This window comes from Macrotis lagotis, chromosome 5 (genome assembly GCF_037893015.1).
Source record: "Macrotis lagotis isolate mMagLag1 chromosome 5, bilby.v1.9.chrom.fasta, whole genome shotgun sequence".
Taxonomy (NCBI): domain Eukaryota; kingdom Metazoa; phylum Chordata; class Mammalia; order Peramelemorphia; family Peramelidae; genus Macrotis; species Macrotis lagotis.
Window position 1 is genome coordinate 215,415,982 of NC_133662.1, and position 17,640 is coordinate 215,433,621.

General features: G+C 39.5%; 2 protein-coding genes across 4 annotated transcripts in view; one reads left to right on the plus strand and one right to left on the minus strand.

Annotated features, from left to right (window-relative positions):
• On the plus strand, window positions 1–11,148 carry C5H1orf162 (chromosome 5 C1orf162 homolog). Of its 3 annotated transcripts, XR_012468668.1 has the most exons (7): window positions 1–89; window positions 1,875–1,923; window positions 4,774–4,846; window positions 5,207–5,304; window positions 5,864–5,916; window positions 6,167–8,164; window positions 10,955–11,148. XR_012468668.1 is itself a non-coding variant. In XM_074188415.1 (6 exons), exons 2-6 carry the CDS (start codon window positions 1,887–1,889, stop codon window positions 6,344–6,346), a joined length of 441 nt encoding a protein of 146 aa, XP_074044516.1. In that variant the 5' UTR covers window positions 1–89; window positions 1,875–1,886; the 3' UTR covers window positions 6,347–10,774. The 3 variants fall into 3 exon arrangements, 2 of the variants coding, with proteins under 2 accessions (XP_074044516.1, XP_074044517.1); XM_074188415.1 differs by lacking the exon at window positions 10,955–11,148 and having other exon boundaries at window positions 6,167–10,774; XM_074188416.1 differs by lacking the exons at window positions 1,875–1,923; window positions 10,955–11,148 and having other exon boundaries at window positions 4–89; window positions 6,167–10,774.
• Window positions 8,017–17,640, minus strand: part of LOC141489474 (adenosine receptor A3-like) — a 22,739-nt gene continuing 13,115 nt past the window's right edge. Inside the window, exons 5-8 of the mRNA XM_074190077.1 lie at window positions 11,700–11,766; window positions 10,756–10,889; window positions 10,193–10,257; window positions 8,017–8,136 (exon numbers count right to left, since the gene is read on the minus strand). Coding sequence (XP_074046178.1) covers window positions 8,125–8,136; window positions 10,193–10,257; window positions 10,756–10,889; window positions 11,700–11,766 — 278 coding nt within the window. The 3' untranslated portion in view covers window positions 8,017–8,124. The remainder of the gene's footprint in view (window positions 8,137–10,192; window positions 10,258–10,755; window positions 10,890–11,699; window positions 11,767–17,640) is intronic.

The following is a 17,640-nucleotide window of genomic DNA, read 5'->3' on the forward strand; positions in this document are numbered from 1 at the left end:
CAAAAATGAGCCAAGTTCCTAAAAAAGGAAGCAAGTACAACTAGCAGTCTGACTTTTTTCAGTCATCTCACCAGAGTTTTGCTTCTAAGGTAAACTCATTTTTTATTCTTTTCTTAGTCTAAATTGTTCTAAAAGAAATACTAAGTAATCTCTTTGATCATTAAAATAAATTTTGTGTTTTTAGGAAGAGGTTGTCTTTAAATAGTTGGGAAAGGGCATTTTGTATGGCTGAAATGTTTCAGGATTTAGTCAAAAATTGTTTCCAGGTCTATGTTCAACTATATCCATATAGTTGTTTTGATTTTGCCAAATATTTGGCTTATTTCTGCTTTTCTGCATTTGATAGTAAGGTTTTTATGCCCTAGTATATGGCCAATTTTAGTATAGGTATCCTGTACTGCAAGAGAAAAAGCAGTGGTGGGATTCAACTGGTTCACACCCAGTTTGGCAGAACCAATGCCTAATTTTAGGTTGAGTTCAGTGAACTGATTGTTAAAATGGCACTTGTAATCAGGGTTTTAAAGGTGGGTGCCTGGGCAGCTGCCCAATTTGGAAATTTACATTCCTTACATCTTTTTCTACGAGCATCTGTCTAGCAGCATTTACTAAGTGCTTATAGTAATGCTCATTCTGTCCATAAGTGAAAATCGATAGAACTATGCTTAATTTCATAAAATGCATACCTTTGATGAAATACATTTTAATTTCATTTTCATTGAAGGCATGGAGCCTAGCATACAGTAGGCATTGAATCATTGAGGATTCCTAACCTAGGGCCAACCTAGATTAATCTACCCTCATTTCTTATCTTTTAGTGGCAAGGCAGAATGGTGGATGAACAGGAAGTGGGATATTTTCTATAGCGAGAATCCCTGGGATTAATTAATTTTCACTTATTTTCTCCTTTTGTGTACATAAATAACAAGCTTCCAAGGAAATTATATGGTTTTCCTTTTATGAGTCTGGAGAATAAGTTTGGTGGTTTTAATATTTCACGGGGATAGTGTTAAACCGATGAGTCAACATGTATTAATCATCTGCTTTTTATCAGAGATTTTGCTAAGCATTACTAACACAAAGCAGTAGTGAAACCAGTCCTCTTGACCTTACAGAGCTTGCCTTCTAACAGGAAAGATAAATCTATACATACCAAATACAAAGTAGTTGGAAGCCACAGATGAGAAGGCACTTGCAGGAAATTAGGAGCGAAGGGGGATAGTCCATACAGAAATACTGTGATTTTTGAAAAACGGTGATGCAGTATGGTTGGACCATAGGGTGCAGAATGGGGAATGATGTGTTAAACATTTGGTAAAGTAGGTTTAAAGTCTAAAGAAATTTACATTTTCTGCTAGAGGCAATGGAGAGCCATTGAAGTTTATTTAGGCAGGGACTGGGGCAGATAGTGACATGATCTTACTCTGACTTTAGGAAAATCATGGTAGCAGTGTGAATGGATTTGAGGTGGACAGGGGAAACCATTAGCAGCTATGGCAATATATTCAGGCAAGAGGTGATAAGGCATGAGTGGAAGGAGAAGGGGATTATATGTGTCTATGTATTTATGTGCATGCATGTATATAGACACATATAGGCATGTCTACATGTATATATGTAGATTGCAGAGTTAAAAAAATTGCATTTCTAGGGCCACAGTCTGGAATGACACTGCAAATCCACTTAATAGCTGCCTGACCTAGGGCAAGTCATTGCTCTTCAAATTTCTCATCTGAAAAATGAGTTAAGCTCTGTTCCTTAAGGTTCCTTTTAACTCTCAAAAGATTTTGATTCCAGGATTCTTATATGCAGTCCCACAGATAGCTCAGGAAATCTCTACTTGCCTCATTTTTACCTTGTCCTTCTCTTTGCCTTAGAGGAACAAAAAAATGGGATCAGGTGAGACCAAACCAAAATCAAATACTGGTAAGTTTGTGACATGCAGTCCCATTATTTTCTTTCAGCTCTTAGACTTATGAGGTTGTAGTCACTGGAACATTACCTTTGTATTTTAATGAGAAACTATTGATCATTATATCCCTACAGATGTGAAAAGTGTTTCAACACAGCCCTAAGAGGTGAAAATAGGAAATGAAAATGATACTGCCCTTGACCTGTGAATATAAGGCATTTCCCTTTCTTACATATATAATCACTAAAAGAGATCTACAGTATAAATAGTCTCCTACTGCCTTGAATAGTCAGATTTTCTAGTTAATTGTCTCTGGCCGGGAATATTTTCAAAATAGGTGCTTTGTTTCTGCAACCTCTTCTTCTCCTACTGTCAAATGGTGATCATGGAATGCTATTAAATGGAGATAAGTCATATGTCCTCATAAGATTAAGTATGAAAGTTAAAGGATGGGAATGGACAATCTAGCACAAAGGCTCCAATAATTTTTTTTTACATATCTAAACTATTTCAATAGGTTTCTTTTGTAATTCTATTTTATGCACTTAAAAACATTATTCTAAGTAATCCATATATTTTAACAGGCTGCCAAAGAGGTCCCTGAAAGTTTAAGAACCTGTAGTTTAGCCAAAATAAAAAATGAACTAGTACTTGAAGTGAATGTAGTGGAAAGAACCCCAACCTCAGTTTTTACAAAACCCATTACATTCAGAAGGTCCAGTTGGTCTCATGACTATAAAACATGATTCTATGAGTTTCCTTAATTCTAAGACTAAAAAACAAGAGGCCCTAAAAGATCGGTTCCACCTGTAAACTGAAGATCTATAAGCCCACATCCTCAAAAATGTCGTCATCTGTAAAATGAAGTTGGACAGATATTTTTTTAAACTTCCCAGCTCTAATGATTCTGGCATCTGAATTCAGTACTGGTTTTTGTTAATTAAACTTAAGTTAAAAATAAAAGTGACAACTATCACTATTATTATAGCTAAATAAAAGCATATTAGAAATAAGAATCTACTATCCCTCTCCCTAACCAAAAAGGGAAAAAAAACCTATATTTCATTTCAAGGACAATTATTCTTTGGTTTATCCACATTATGCCATTCTATTATGCAGATAATTGTGAGTTGACTACATTGTTCAATTTAACAAGCATTTTTTGAACACCTCCTTTGCGCAGGCATTATGCTATTATATTACCTATTGGGAGTACAAAGATGAAAAATGAAATGGTCCTTGCTGGCAAGACCTTGTCTTCTGATGGGAGAAACAAAATTTAGGGAAATCTATATAGAGAATCTATGCTGAGTAAATACAAAGTAAATTTAGTGGTGATGACAGAAGAGCGAGCGAGAGGAAGAGACACAAAGAGCATTAATTTGGAAAAGTAAGTATTTGGTAGGCCAATTTGGCTGGGATACAAAATATATAAGAAGGAATAAGGTACAATCTTGTCTCAGACGAGAGGCTACATTTTATCCTAGGGATGGGTTGGAGGAGGATTCAAGACAGGCAGAAATACCATTTGTGAGGCTATTGCCATTAAGTCCAGGTAAGAGGTGATGAAGGCCTGCACTAGAATGATGGCTATATGAATTAATAGAAGGGGGCAGCTGGCAGAGACTTGGGAAGGTAGAATTGACAGGACTTGGAGGCGAGTCAAAGTTGATTTTGAGGCTGAAAATTCAGGTGACTATCCCAGTTTGTAGAGTTTGAGATGTTTATCAGAGAGCTGTTGATGCAGGATTAGTATTAGGTAAAAAAATTAGTTTTGGGGGTCAGGGGGAACTCAGGACAGAGCCTTTTAATCAATAAGCATGTTAAAGACTTACTATGTAATAGAAACACATAACTCTATCCTAGGGGTACAAGCAGCTGCCCCTCTGTCAGGTGGCAGCATGTACACAAAGAAGCATAGCTTGGGAGGGGTAGTTTGGGGGACCTCCCATACAAAGAGTCTTGAGCTGAATCTTGAAGAAACCCGGGAATTCCAGGAGGTGGCATGGAGGGAGGACATTTCAGGCATATGAGTCAGCTAGCCCAAAATTGCAGATATTTGGATCATTTAGATCATATATATGTTTATATATTTATATTAAGGCTAGGCAATAAGCAAGCCTATTGGGAGGGGGGGTACTGGATATAAAAGATTTTTTTAAAGAGATGAGGAGAAGGGATGATGATCAAGATGATGATCAAGAGAGCAAATCTCAGGAGATGATGGGAGAGGACACAACACTTGGTTATTATACAATCACAAAGGCCTTATGTTCCATGTTACATATTTTACCCGTCCAGAACAAAAATTGATGAACTTGGTAGTTCAGAGTGAGGTCTATGTGTTGGTGCACATAAAAAATGGTTGCAGTAGTCTTTGGTGGATAATATGCATACACACACACACACACACACACACACACACACACACACTATAAAAAGCTAAACCTTGTGCTGCTCATTTTCATATTTTATGAAAGCTCCAGTTTTTCCCCCCATGTTTAGCACATGATAAATATAAACTTTAAAATAAACAGCTGATATATATCACTCGACACACTTCTCATTTGATTCCAAGAGCCCTCTAACAGACCCCATTTAACAGGTGTTTTCCTTATTTTATCCCCATTTTTGAGGAAATTGAGGCTCAAATATCCTGCCCATGGCCATATAGCTAGTATCTGGAGCAGAATTGGAATCCAAAGACTCTATAATGGGATTTTTATAACTAATCCATAACTTAAGAATCTACTACTGATCCAATTCCCATTTCCACTTGCTTTAGTCAGCTTCTGAGATACAATGAAGTCAAGTCCCTCACTGGAAAGGGGATCCCCCAAACATCTGTTTGTATTCCATTGTAGATGAACCAGGCAGTCAGTCAACAGAAATCTCACCAACGTGTATGCCAGATTATAAAATTTTAGATTTCAATCGGTAAGTTGATCTTTGATGCTCTTTGCCTGGGGGGTCAAGAATGTGTTTGGGTTTGTGCTGGAAGCAAGGGACATTTGAAACCTTTCAGACCTATCCCACCTCCCAACTTATCTATGTTGTCTTCCGTTAGCATGTATGATTCTTGTATTCATGTCCCCAGGGCTTAGTGGTCCGTCCATAGTGTAGTGATACATAGACTTGTTGACTTGAACCAATTTTTGACTTAGACTCAGTGATGCTTACAATAGAAGATTAGGGTGCCAAACCAGATTCTTTTAGGGTTGAGTGTTTTGCTAGAGTAAGACAAGACTCTCTGGCTCAGACAGCAGGGACTTATTTACTCCCCCTTTGCCAAAATAGAATATATCCCTACTTACTTGTGGCTTTTGTGGCTGGGATTCTTCTGACGCTTCTGATCATTGCTGTCATCTGCCTCATCAAGAAATGCTGCCAGAAAGGTAAGTCCCTAAAAGAGGTCAAGGACCCCTCTCTTCCAAGCAGCAGTTGTAATCTTCCTAAACTCATGTCACAGACACCTCCACACCAACCACAACTCCGGTGGTTCCCTAGTACTTCTACTATCAAACCAATTCCTCTGTCCAACTTTTAAAATCCCTTCACAATCTGGTCTCTTCCCATATGGTATGATTCAATGACGCTGACCATGTTATTTGTCCATCCCTGGCTGTCCACCCTCCCTAGAATGCTCTGCCTCCTTAGCTTCACCTTTCACCTGTCCCTTTTGTTCCTCCCCTTTGTGAGCATACCTCCCATTTACCCAGCATTTATTTTAAATACATATAGTTACTGGCATGTCTCCTTTGGGGAGTTAAACCCCTTGAAGGCAGGACCTGAGCATAAGCTGCTTTGTCTCTATCTCAGGATTTGAGGTTCCTGGTCCCAACCCCTCACTCCATAGCCCTTGAGGATATGCTAGCTAGAGGAAAGATGAGCAAGTTTCTTGCTCCAGGCTCTCTTTAGGACGTCTATCCCTCTTTCTCTTTGATCTTCTGACAGGTCGAACCAGACACTCCCAGAATATTTCCAAGACTTCAAATCCTTCTCATAAGGTAAGAGCATTCTATATTTATAGAGGACATTGAGCCCAAATGCCTCCTGCATGGAATGGGCAAGCATTGATTATTTCCTTTTGGAGGACTTTTCAGCTTGGACTTCTGGGGAAGGAAATGGAGAGGACTCTGAGGAGGACTCTTTGGTTTCCAGACCTCTGGTTCCTGCTGACCAGTGTCCTATTTCTTTGGACAGGTTTTGCTTGCATGGCCCCAAACTCATTTCTCCTATTCCATGTCTTCCCTACAGAGTTGTCCCACAGTTGAGGATACCCAAACCTGTGCAGACACTTCTCTCCAAGATTCAAAAGAAAACAGTGCCTACTTCGTAAAACACCAAGATGAAGAATCAAACCCCATTGTCTATGCAGAAATCAAAGTGCAAACCAAAACCAGCCTATCCACCACTGAAAGTCAGGAGATATGCTAGGACTGATGGCCAAGTCTGAATTGTTTCTTCTTTTACATCTTTTCAATCCTCTTCATCCTGTATATCCCAACAGTCCCTGTATAGTTGTGACCTATTTAAATACTTAATCTAGTCATTTCAAAAGTTGTTGGACAGGGCATTCTCTAGCCATGGAAAGGATTGATGATGATCCTCTGGCTTTGATTCTTAGTCTGACCATGAAAGGTAGGGACTATGGTAGAGTACATAGCTATATACAGCAATTGAGCTCAATTGATGTTGAATGACTTTGGAAGAGCAGCTGAAAAATTCCAAAAGAAAAAAATCTTATACAATCTTGGATTTTTCTTTATAGTTCAGACCTGAGCTACCAAAACTTCCTCTAAAATTCCAAGCCACGATATCACAGGCCTACCACAGTGGCAAGAAAAAAACAGAAGCTAGAAAAGAATTAAGTGCAATTTCTAAAGGGGTAGGAATCTGAGGGAGAATAATAAGCTGGGTAAAAGTTATTACACCCTTCCATTTACAGTAGACTCATAGGCATTGAAGAGGCTGTCAATGAAGGAAACCAAGTTTGGGAAAATGGCCAACAGAAAACTAGAAAGTGGAACATAACCTAACTACTGGCCCCATGATGGCAGTGAAAGATAACAAAATTTCCTCTGCTGGGCTGATTTTCTAAACCAGAGAGCTGGGAGTTTTTCCCAACTTTTGTGTGAGGTCCTCTTTCTCATTCTCCTTTGTTGAAGGATCATACCTTATAAAGAGATATGAAAGAACAGGACCATCCTGTGATTCTCCAATTCTAATTGAGAAATGAATTAAGCTCCTCTTTCAGACTTCTTGAAAAGGGCTAAAAGTTCTAAACACCTTTTTTCTTTCTCTATGATTTTGGGACTTCTATCAAGAGTGGAAAGTTTCTAAAGCAAAAACTCACTGAATAATTCTTAAAACTGGTCCCAGATGCACCAGAGCTTTGTCCTGCCTCCTCTAGCTTTTGGTTCTGAGAGGCAAATAGAATCCTAGGGTTCTAAGCACCTTCGTGAGTCATTTGGCCAGGTGGTTTGAGAAGTGTGATGGGGAGATTCACCAGGTCATCAGCAGACATCGTGTGCCCTGACCATGCCTATACTTCTGTTTCCAGAATAAATTTATAATTTACTCATGATATCCCTAAAGGTATCTCACTCATCAAAAGCAATACCAGCTAATTCTGGTGAAAGTTGTAGACCACACACCAAAAAGTCTATTAATATTTAAATGACTCAATCTATGCACCAGACTCCAGATAGGCTTGACTCCCAATCACCTCTAAGATTTTATGGTTCTATGATCTCCTGTCTGGGATTCATGGAACTATTTTTAGGAAAATTTCTGTTGAAATAATCTACTGAGATCCCTAGAAAAACCTGTGGTACTCTCCAATATATTACTGTTTTATCTAGGAATTTAAAGACTTAGAAAGAAAATGTAGACATTCCTCTGGACCCAATAATCAGATTTCACCCCTTGCCCATTTCTATTTATAGAAAGCACCAGTAGAGAGACCTTTGGGTTATTCTCTGGTTGCAGTCCTGTTGAAGATGTTTTGCCTCTCTGTAAACCCTCATTTACAATAATTTGCAGAATGGAATAAAAGGCTGAGATATTGATAGCAATACCTGAGTCCTGGGACAATTACCATGTGATTCTTCTATGGCATTATTTTATTTCTGATTTTTGTTTTTTGAGAAATCTTCCGCCACATCTGTTCCCATGAGCCTTGTCCTGCATTGTCAGTTGGCCCAGGAAGGACTTCATAGAGTCATCTACTTTGTGGGGGAAAGAAAGAGATGGGTGAGTTGAGATAAATCACCTGCCCCTATGTAGTAAGAGCTACAAACTTCTTGCTTGTACCTTTTAAGGAAAATGAATTTGCAAAGATACATCTCAGGACTTCAGTCCAAGGTCACTTTTCCAGCCTCCTCAGCTCAAGAAAACATTTGCTCATTCTGAATTGCCCTGGCTTAGGTCCTGAATTGCATTGTTAGATATAACACCAGATTTTTGGAGAGAAGCATTCAACTGAGCTCATTCAGAAAATTTTAGCCAGAGTTTGGGAAAACAAGTCTCAGCTGTTAACGTTATTCCTTACTGTATCAGTCAACTAACACCCTGTCATGCTTCCCAGAATATAAACTGTCTGATCTAAACCTTGTTTTCCCTTCAGCACCTAGAGCTCAGGGTTCTGCACAAGATGGGTAATTATGTGATTTGTGAGACCCAGGTCAGGTTTCCAAGAGACCTGGAGTAAGTCTCCAAGTAAAATAGATACCACATGGATACTTTATTTTACAGGTGACTAACCAGGCTCAGAAAGACTGTCTTGTCCAGGGTCCCACAGAGATTAATGATGGAGCCAGCAAGGACTCAAGAGCCCTAGCCACTAGAAAATTCTTTTAGGTTTTTCATCTAAACCACCCTGATACCATTTGGCAATCGCTATCTGTCCCTGTTAAATCTGAGAAAGGTCAAGTCTTCTATCCCCAGAAAGAATATTAAGAGAAAAGCAAAAGATGGGGGAGGGGGGTGAAATGCCCAGGCCTCCTTTATGTGCTAAGGGCTCTTCATTTGATTAACAGTTTTGAGGAGCAGTGCTAGGGATTCTGAACCTAAATAAAGAGTTAGGTGAAAACATACATTATGGCATTCCCCATAGTCAGGGCTTAGCTACACTAAACATTAACACAGTGCATAGATTATTGGGCTTGGAGTAGAGGAAAGCCAACCCCAAATCCCACCTCCACATTTTCTGCTTCTATGACCAAGGGCAGATCACCCAGCCTCCATTTTTTCATCTGTAAAAACAGGGATAACAACATCCTCAAAGGGTCATTATGAGACTCAAATGAAATGTCATAAAAAGCACTTTACAAATTAAAAATTTTTAAGTTAACAAATCATTCAGCTATAACTCAAACATTTGATTTTTTTTTCCTTTTCCCATGTCTGGGGAATTAACAGTGTTAAGTTTCCATAATTTTTATTTAAGAGGAAAACTGACCTTTCTTCCTGTGTTCATATTCCCAACTTTTATTGATGAGACCATAGCATAAGCCATATGTTAATTTCAGCCCACCTGACCCAGGGCAGTTCCAGTCACCTAAGACTTTTTCTTTTTTAATTTGCCAAATTAGCTAGCAGGCCATCAAGACCAAATGACTTATCCAACACTACAGCTGTGGAACAGGATGGTAGTAGGGGTTAGATCAATGAGTAATCATCCCTGAAGCTGAGTGTAATTAATTCTAAAATTACATTTGTGTGGGCTGCATAAATACAGATTTCCATATTTATGGTTCAGTATTGGAAACGTGTAGTCTCTTCATCCAGACCAGGCTATTTCTAGGTTATTGGGATTAGTCAGCCACCAACTATTAGCACTTTTGTATAAAGTTGTTCCTCTCCTCTGTAAATACTACAAATATTAGGAAAACATCGTACTGCTAGCCTACAAGAATCTCCAGACAGCTAAGCTCCTCTTCCTCAAGAGGATTTTTTGTAATGGATAATAAAATAACTGAGCTATGAGATAGGGCTCCTTAGTTCTCTTGAGTCTCCATATGGAAAAATAAGATAAATACACTTCATATAATTTCTGATACTCAAATGTCAGAAGTTCTGAACTAACTGGAAGTCCAAAAATAGTTGAGGCACATCAAAATGTAAATAACTGGAAACAAAAGCATGCCTTCCAGGTGGAGCACCCCAAATTCCCCACTGTGTTCAGGGCCTTACTACCTGCTCTCAGCCAAGCAACATGCCATGCAAAGAAACACTGCTCAGACCAGGGCCTGGGATAGAACAGTCAATTTGACAGCTTACCAGAGGTGTGGGTATCATAAGAGATGATCCAAACTTGTGATCTCTGAGTCTAATCAGGACCTTACCTGTGGAAGCAGAAGGGCACAGGGAACCTTAGAACAGAGTTACTGGGGATGCCAAAGCCTAGAGCTGCTTCATCATTCACCCACTCACAAATTCAATCTGCTTTACTGGAGGTGTAAAAGGGTCCGGAAAATTCTCACTCCTAATGTTCACCAAGAATAATCTCCACTGGATGGGGCCAGGACTTGTCTAGACAAGCATAGAAATTCCTACAGCCTTTGGCCTCTGGTCAACGTTGTAAAAATAATAAATTCATATATGCAAACTTGAATGTGCTATTATTATTCTTATTCCATGGAGTCATCTGAATACTCAGGTCTTGCAAATTTTCCCCAACTCACAGTCTGGCTTGATCAGGTCTCCAGAATTAGGCTGCCAAAGAGGGAAGCTTCAGTTTTTCTTCACCTGTCCAGAAGTCAGCCCTTTGTTGTGGTAACCATTTTGGGAAGTCTTTGTGGCTTCTCCTAGCCCCCTCCTATCCCCCACTACTTACCACTTACCCCGATTATGCTTTTGGATTCGCTTCCTCCTGAGTAAAACAACTGCGGTGATGATGATCCCCATCCCCATGATCAGGATGCAGATGGACAGGATAGACAGTCTCAAAGGGAGCAAAGGCTGGTGACATGTCCTTCTAAAGAAAAAAATTTCTGCCTCATTCAAAAGGTCGTGGTAACACACTCATATGTTTATTGCCAGCTTCCCCTTTTCATGACATCTGCATCTTCACTTCCACCCCTCATCCTAAACCCCACCATGCTCAAACCAAGCCTGCTCTGACAGCTCACTGGAAACCAACAAGGGAAAAAGAGAAAAAATCGTGATTTATCAGTTTCACTTGTAAGTACAGTACCTGGGGCTTAGGAGAGGTTAAAAAAAAGAAAAAAGAGAGAGAAAATTCAGTGACTATCCTTGAGTTCATAGTTTATCATATAAATATCATATGAAAGAGCATCAAATTAGAAGGAATGTCATGAGAAATGCACTGAATCTGATAACAAGCAACTTGAGTTCAGATTCCAATTCTACTATTACTGCTGTGTATTTTTCCCTCTATAAGGATGTTTTCTTATCTATAAAGGAATAAGGGAACCATCTGGGAACAAGGAATGAGACCACAGGGGTAGGCTCCTCTCTTAGATAAGAATTTTTAACCATTATTCTGCATCACAGACTCCACCCCTTTGATACTTTTGATTAAATCTATGAACATTTTTCATTTTTAAATGAATGAAATTCAATATATCATACTACAAAGGAAACATTGAAACAAAGATGTTTTCCCATCTAAATTCATAGATTCCTTAAATCTATCCTTGTACCCTTTGAGATTCCAGGTTAAGAATCCTTGCATTAAGCAATTTCTGAGGTCTCTTCTAACTTCTGAGTCTACCACCTTAAGTTTGAATTAAATCTCTTTTCATGCCTAATATTCTTGACCCACCTGTTGTGATTTCCACTATAGCCAATACTGCTGCCCTTGCAGGTTCTGTTCTGCTTCCTTTGTAGGTCTGCATCAAAGAGGATTTTATGTTAGTGTATGCTGCTTCTCTCCTAGGCCCTTCTTTTACCTGGAGGCTAATCCTCAGCTCACTACAAGCTAGTGCCCAGGGTGCATTGTCACTGGATTTGATGCTTTGTGAAGAAAGAAACAATCACAAGTCCTGGGAACCAAATGCTGTTCTTTAGGGGGTCTATAATCTTATGACTCTCATGCCCTCTTTAAGTCCATCTTCAAGGAGTAGGCAACACAACTCATGGGGACAAGTAAGAGGGGGAAGGAACAATTTATAAAGTGCCAATAGGTATCAGGCACTGTGTTACCTGCTTTATAAATATTATCTTGCTCATAATAATTGTATTAAGGGACAGACTATAGGCCCCAAGCATCTCACTGGATAATATCTATAAAAAGGGTCAGACTATAGGCCCCACACATCTCATTGGATAGGATCTGTAATGAAGTAAAAACTATAGGCCCCAAATAGCTCATTGGATAATATCTGTAATTAGGGGAAGACTATAAGTCCCAAACATCTCATTTTGTAGACTTCTGGCCAAGATGGTGGCAGAGAAGACAGGCACAGCGCTAATCTCCTAATCTTCCCTCATAAATAATATGAAACAAACCTCTTAACAGAAATCCAATCCACAAAACCCAGGAAGAGAAACTGGGAGATCTACTTCAAGGTCTGTCCTCTGGAATTGTGGTGAGCTGGGCACAGAAAGCTAACTCTGCCAGGAGCACAGGACAAGGTCAGAGCCTGATAACTCAACTAACCTGATCAGCGGAGCAGACTAGAGCCTAAAAGCATAAAAGCAGGCAAGACTGATAGGCCAACTAGGGAGCAGAGACATTGGTTGTGTCACTGAAGGTCTGGAGCTTGCCAGCAGAGCTGGAGAGAGAGTTCCAATGCTTCATTTCAGATGAAGCCTCTTCCCAGAACACACACAATTACATCCCACCTCTGACACAGACATGTGAGTAGAAGACCTCCCTCAGTTGTGAATAGGGAGAGCAATTACTTTGCCCTAGGGCAAAATCCACCATTGATCAAAGGTAAAAATACTCAACAGCTTCATCCACCCACTCCAAGGTTAAGGGAGAGGGCCTCTAAGGCCACAGACACTCCAGAGAAAGCAACCAACACAAACTTCTGTCCAGCCCACTTGGAGTTACTGAACCCAGTGAGTAAAGCCTCTAGGGATCCCAACACCAAACCTCTGTGAACCAGCCCTTGGCTAACATAAGGTCTTAGTAAAATGAAGAACGGTCATAAGAAGGGGAATCCATAGAAAAATTCCTAGAAGAAAAAGACCCTAACTCAGGGAGACCTAGAATCTCTGAGGAGAATATGATCTGGTCTCCAAAAAATAGAGACTTCCTTGAAGAAATCAGGAAGGAGTTTTAAAAATCAATTGGAAGATTTGGGAGAGACAATACCTTGCAACAAAAAGACAAATAATTGGAAAATACAATTGGACAAATGCAAAAAGACAATAATTCTCTCAAAGCCTCAATTGGTCAAATGGAAAACTCTTTCAAAAATAGAATTGACCAATTGGAAAAGGAGTTGCAAAAGGTAAATTCTTCTCTTAAAAACAATGGAGTCTGTGGAAACTAACGACTTTATGAGACAGCAAGAGCCTCTTAAACAAAACCAAAAAAATTGAAAAAATAGAAGAAAATGTAAAATACCTCATCAGCAAAACCACTGACCTTGAGAACGGATGGAGAAGGAACAACCTGAGAATTAGAGGACTTCCTGAAAACATTGAAGAGAAAAAAGGCTTGGACTTAATATTACAAAATTTAGTGATGGAAAATTACCCTGATATCATGGAATCAGACAGCAAAATTGTTATTGAAAGAATACATTTATCCCCTCCAGAACGAGATCCTAAAATGAAAACACCAAGGAATGTTGTGGCCAAATTCCAGAACTATCAGATAAAAGAGAAAATCCTGCAAGCAGCCAGAAAGAAACAATTTAGATATCAAGTAGCCACAGTAAGTATTACAGAGGACCTGGCTACATCAACATTAAGGGATCAAAGGGCCTAGAATGAGACATTCTGAAGAGCAAGGGAGCTTGGAATGCATCCAAGAATCCACTACCCAGCAAAGCTGAGCCTTTTCTTTCAGGGGAAAAGATGGACATTTAATGAAATAGGAGACTTCCAACATTTCCTGATGAAAAGACCAGAGCTTAGTAGAAAATTTGGACTTCAAACATGAGACTCAAGAGACACATGAAAAGGTAAAAAAAAAGGTAAAGAAAAAACTTCTATTCAATAAGATGAAACTGGCTATATACCCACTTGGGAGAAAGAGTCTCATAACTCTTGAGAATTGTTACTTTATTAGAGAGAATATACTTAGCCAGAAGTGACGGACACTCATAACTTTTCTGTGACTCAGAATGATTTAAAAACAGCACCTCCTTGAAAAGTGGGACAGTAAGGAGACAGGAAGAGGGAGGAGACTGAATGGGGTAAATCTCATTACATTAAAAGGTACAAAAGACCTATTGTAATAGAGGGGGAAGAAGGGGGAAGCTGAGAACCACCTGAATCTTCCTCTCATCTGACTTGGTTTAAAGTTAACTTACGCAAACACTCAGTTAAGAAACTTATCTTACTTTCAAGTATTAAAAGGGGAAAAGGGGAGGGGAGGAGATGGGGAGAGGGAGAAAAAGGGGAACTAACAGAAGGAAGGGAGGGAAGAAGGGGAAAAGGGAAAGGGGAAAGAAAAGGGATGGGTTGACATAGGGCAAACACACTGAAGATGTCAGTATCCAGAAGCAAAATACTGGGGAATATGGATAAAGGAGAAAAATACAAACAGAGGCAAGATAACATGGAGGGCAATAAAGAGTTAGTAATTGTAACTTTAAATGTAAATGGGATGAACTCTCCCTTAAAACATAAGCTAATAGAAGGATGTGATTTCTCTATCATCGCATTCAACTTAGATCAATGTATACCATGGAAACATTGTAAAGACTAACAGACTGCCTTCTGTTGGGGGGGGGGGAAGATTGGGGGAAAAATAAAATTCAAAATCTAAAAAAAAAACAAAGAAAGAAAAAGTAATAATATCTGTAATTTGGGGAAGACTATAGGCCCCAAATATCTCATTGGATAGTAACTATAATAAGGGTAAGACAATTAGCACCAATCTATGCTGTGAAGGGTTAACATCATCAGACTGGGTCTTGCAGATGATCAGAAGCCAGTTAACAGCTGAAGAGAGAGGTTAGCATCCTAGTGAAAATTCAGGGACTTTAAAATAAGGAGAAACATGGAGGCTTGAAGCTTCCTAGAAGAGGTATCCCAGACAATTTAGGTCCTCCACAGATAGAAGCAGAGGACTCTGAGACTTGTCCAGAGAAACACTAGGTCAGCTTGTTTTGCTTTAGTGTATTTACCAATTAGCTTTCTGACCTTAACTCTGCCCCCTAACTTGGTCTCCTTACTGGGAAGACTCGATTAATTGCTAAGTAACCAGTGTGAAAGTAAGTTGTTTCTGTTTCTTAGTGTAAACTATGACATAGGTTGTCTCACACAAATCAAAGTGTTTTTCAGGGTCTAATCACCCCTGGGTGGATTGGCCTCTGAGATTCCAGATGTGCAAGGCCAAACCTGGAAGTACAGCTTCCAATTAATAACCTTAAAGCCCTTTCCGATCATCAATCTGCCCTACACACCCAACTCCAAAATAAGATTCACAGTTTTTTCCACTATGTATATGAGTATATGTATAGACAAATACATCTAACGATATTGTTGTTGTTCAGTCTTAGCTGCCTCTTCATGACCCATGGACAATATCATGCCAGGCACTTCTATCCTCCATTTTCTCTCAAAGTCTATCCAGACTCATGTTGGTGGTTTCCATGACACTTTACTTCATTCCTTGCCACCTCCTTTTCATTTTGCCTTCACTCTTTCCCAACATCAGGGTCTTTTTCAATGAGTCACATTTTCTCATTATGTTGCCAGAGTATTATCCTTCCAGGGAATAGTCTGAATTAATTTCCTTAAGGATTGATTGATTTGATGATGTTGCTTAAGGAATTCTCAGTCTTTTGCAGCTTCACAATTCACAAGTGTTAATTCTTCAGTGCTCAGCTTTTCTTATAGTCCTCCTGAACAAATGTAGAGAAAAATCAATGTTCTGACTGGGTCCACTAGAAAATTAGGCTTTCACTGTTGCCGGGGGATCCTACTTTATCTCCCTTATCAACCAATATCCCTCTCCTTAATAGCTCTTCTAAATCTTTTTATTCCTTCTCAAACTCCCAAGTTTCCTTACAGCACCCCCCACCTTCTTTTAGCCGAGAACCTTGCCTTATATTTTACAGATAAAATTGATTCCTTTTGTCTATTCACTTCTCTTTTTCAATTCCTATCACTCAGGTGCCTTCTATCACTTTCTCCTCCTTCAATTCTATCTCACAAGATGAAGCAGCTTTACTTTTTACCAAGGCTAACCCCTCTGCTTGTTCAAATGATTATATTCCATTCTGTTTCCTCCAACAGATACCTCCCTCCACTCATGTCCATTCATTTTCTATCTCTTCTTGTCTACTGGCTCCTTCCCTACTGCCTGCAAATATTGCCCATGTCTCCTCCAATCTGAAAAAAAAACAAAAAACAATCCTTCACTTGATCTTTCCATTCCTGCTAACCATCATCCTACATTTATTCTTACCCTGTAGTTAAATTCCTCCACTATTTCTCCTTTCACTCTCAACTCCTTTCAATTCCAACATCAGACTCCAACCTTAACATTCCACTGAAACCACTCTCTCCTAAGTCAATGATCTCTTAGTTGCCATTGACCTTTTCTCAATCCTCATTCTTGACTTCTCTGCCACCTTTGACACCTTTGATCACTCTGATACTCTGGTCTCTTGAAGTTTCAGAACACCACTATCTCCTGATTTTCCTCCTACCTTTTAAGCTTACCTTCTCAGTCACCTCTGTTGGATCTTCCTCCAGATCTTCCTTGTGATTCTGTCCTTTCCTCTCCTCCTTCACTTGCTGATCTCATAAGCTGCTATGGATTTAATGATCATTTCTTTGTTGATGACTTTCATATCTACCTATCCTGTTCTAATCTTTCTGCTGACTTCCAATCCAGTTGTCTTTCAGACTTCTCATACTGTATGTCCAGGAGACATCTTAAACTCAATATATCCAAGACAGAACTCTCCTGAACCCTTTTCCATTCCTGTCTTTGTTTTTCTTCTTCTTCCTCTTATTTGTCCTTCATTCTCAGGGAGGGTGACGCCATGACATGCAGCCTTCTATTTCCTCCAACAGATAACCACTTCTGTCAAGTCCATTCATTCACTTTTTCTCTATTTCTCCTTGTCTACTAACTAAGTGAATTGTAATCAAGTGTTTGTGTGTGTGATAAGGGAAGGGGGTCATGCAAAGTCACCAGCCTCATGTTATCATCTGGAACCATCTCAGATATAACTGGAGATAACCCTGCATGCATCAAGAGATCTTGACCTTTTAAAGTTCAGTTTCATTTTGCCTGAGACAATGCCTATTTGGTGATTGAGGGAGGGGGAGGGAGGGAGAGAGAGAGACAGAGAGAGACAGAAAAACAGAGAGACAGAAAAACAGAGACAGAGAGACAGAGGAGAGAGAGAGAGAGAGAGAGAGAGAGAGAGAGAGAGAGAGAGAGAGAGCAAAGAAGCCTAGAATGACCACTTTTACCTAGTCCAAAACAAACCAACAAACAAAAAACTGGAAGAGCAAGACCCTTAGGGTTTCCTAGTGATAAGGCAGGTAAGAAAGGAAGCAAAGAACAGCCACTTTTGCTTATTAAAAAAAAAAAAGACAGGTCTGGAGGGGAAGACCTTCAG